The sequence below is a fragment of the Penaeus monodon genome, chromosome 25 (genome assembly GCF_015228065.2).
Source record: "Penaeus monodon isolate SGIC_2016 chromosome 25, NSTDA_Pmon_1, whole genome shotgun sequence".
Classification (NCBI taxonomy): domain Eukaryota; kingdom Metazoa; phylum Arthropoda; class Malacostraca; order Decapoda; family Penaeidae; genus Penaeus; species Penaeus monodon.
Genome location: NC_051410.1, coordinates 7,144,000 through 7,144,846, shown reverse-complemented (window position 1 = coordinate 7,144,846; position 847 = coordinate 7,144,000). Strand labels below are relative to the sequence as shown.

At 35.7% G+C, this 847-nt stretch overlaps 1 protein-coding gene across 1 annotated transcript in view; it reads left to right on the top strand.

The window, feature by feature from the left end:
- The window catches only part of LOC119589517 (titin homolog), a gene marked incomplete in the record, with an annotated part of 25,873 nt that extends 25,122 nt beyond the window's left edge, over nucleotides 1-751 (top strand). Inside the window, 1 exon segment of the mRNA XM_037938117.1 lies at nucleotides 19-751. Within this exon segment, the coding sequence (XP_037794045.1) occupies nucleotides 19-189 (171 nt within the window).
- Between the last annotated feature and the right edge of the window lie 96 nt (nucleotides 752-847).

The following is an 847-nucleotide window of genomic DNA, read 5'->3' as shown; positions in this document are numbered from 1 at the left end:
TACATCTTTATTTTCTAGGTTTTGGTACGAGAGCTGCAAGCAGAGGAATCTAGCTGGACACAGTATGATGAGGATGAAGCATCAGTGAAAGTACAAGTTGCAAGTGAAATACTTGATGACCTTGTCTCAGACACTGTCACAGTATTCACGGAAATCATAGCGAGGAAGATGACACTTATTGGAAGCTAGGAAGTCATTCATATGGAAAAGGATTTCTTCAATGTCTTGATTTTGCCTCTGATTGCACTGCATAGCTGGTTAGGCAATTTCATTGTTTACATATTTTACTTTGACAATTTTTTTTCATTATAGCTTTCATTTTCTGCACCACTCTTGTTTATTAGTTTAAATGTTACATTGGAAAAAAAACACAACCGTCCAGTTTTACCTCGACAACAAAAAGACTACACTTGCCATGAGAAATGGCAAATTTCTGTAAACAATACTGTGTTAGGCATTTGAATACTAACATTACAAGCACTGTGATATTTCAGGTGTGTCAAAGGATATGTTTTGAAATTGAAGCTCAATTGGATAATGCTTTACCACCAGTAATGACTGCCTTAGTGTAAAGTTAGTATATGTGAGAAAGGCATTTATGATGTGGTGTATGCCATTGAGTTTGCATTTTTAAAAACATTTTCCACATTTTGTGTGATAGAAGTTATTTTTTAGCAATATCAATAACTTTTTTGTTTTAAGATTGCTGTGTATTGTTTTTGTACAACCCAAAATAAATTTGTAAGTGATTCAGTACCTTTGTAGTGTAACCTGAACAACAGGAGGGGGGAGGGGGGTTCTCTCCATCTAGTGGGACAGTCCCATTCATGGGAAGGATAGGATATGA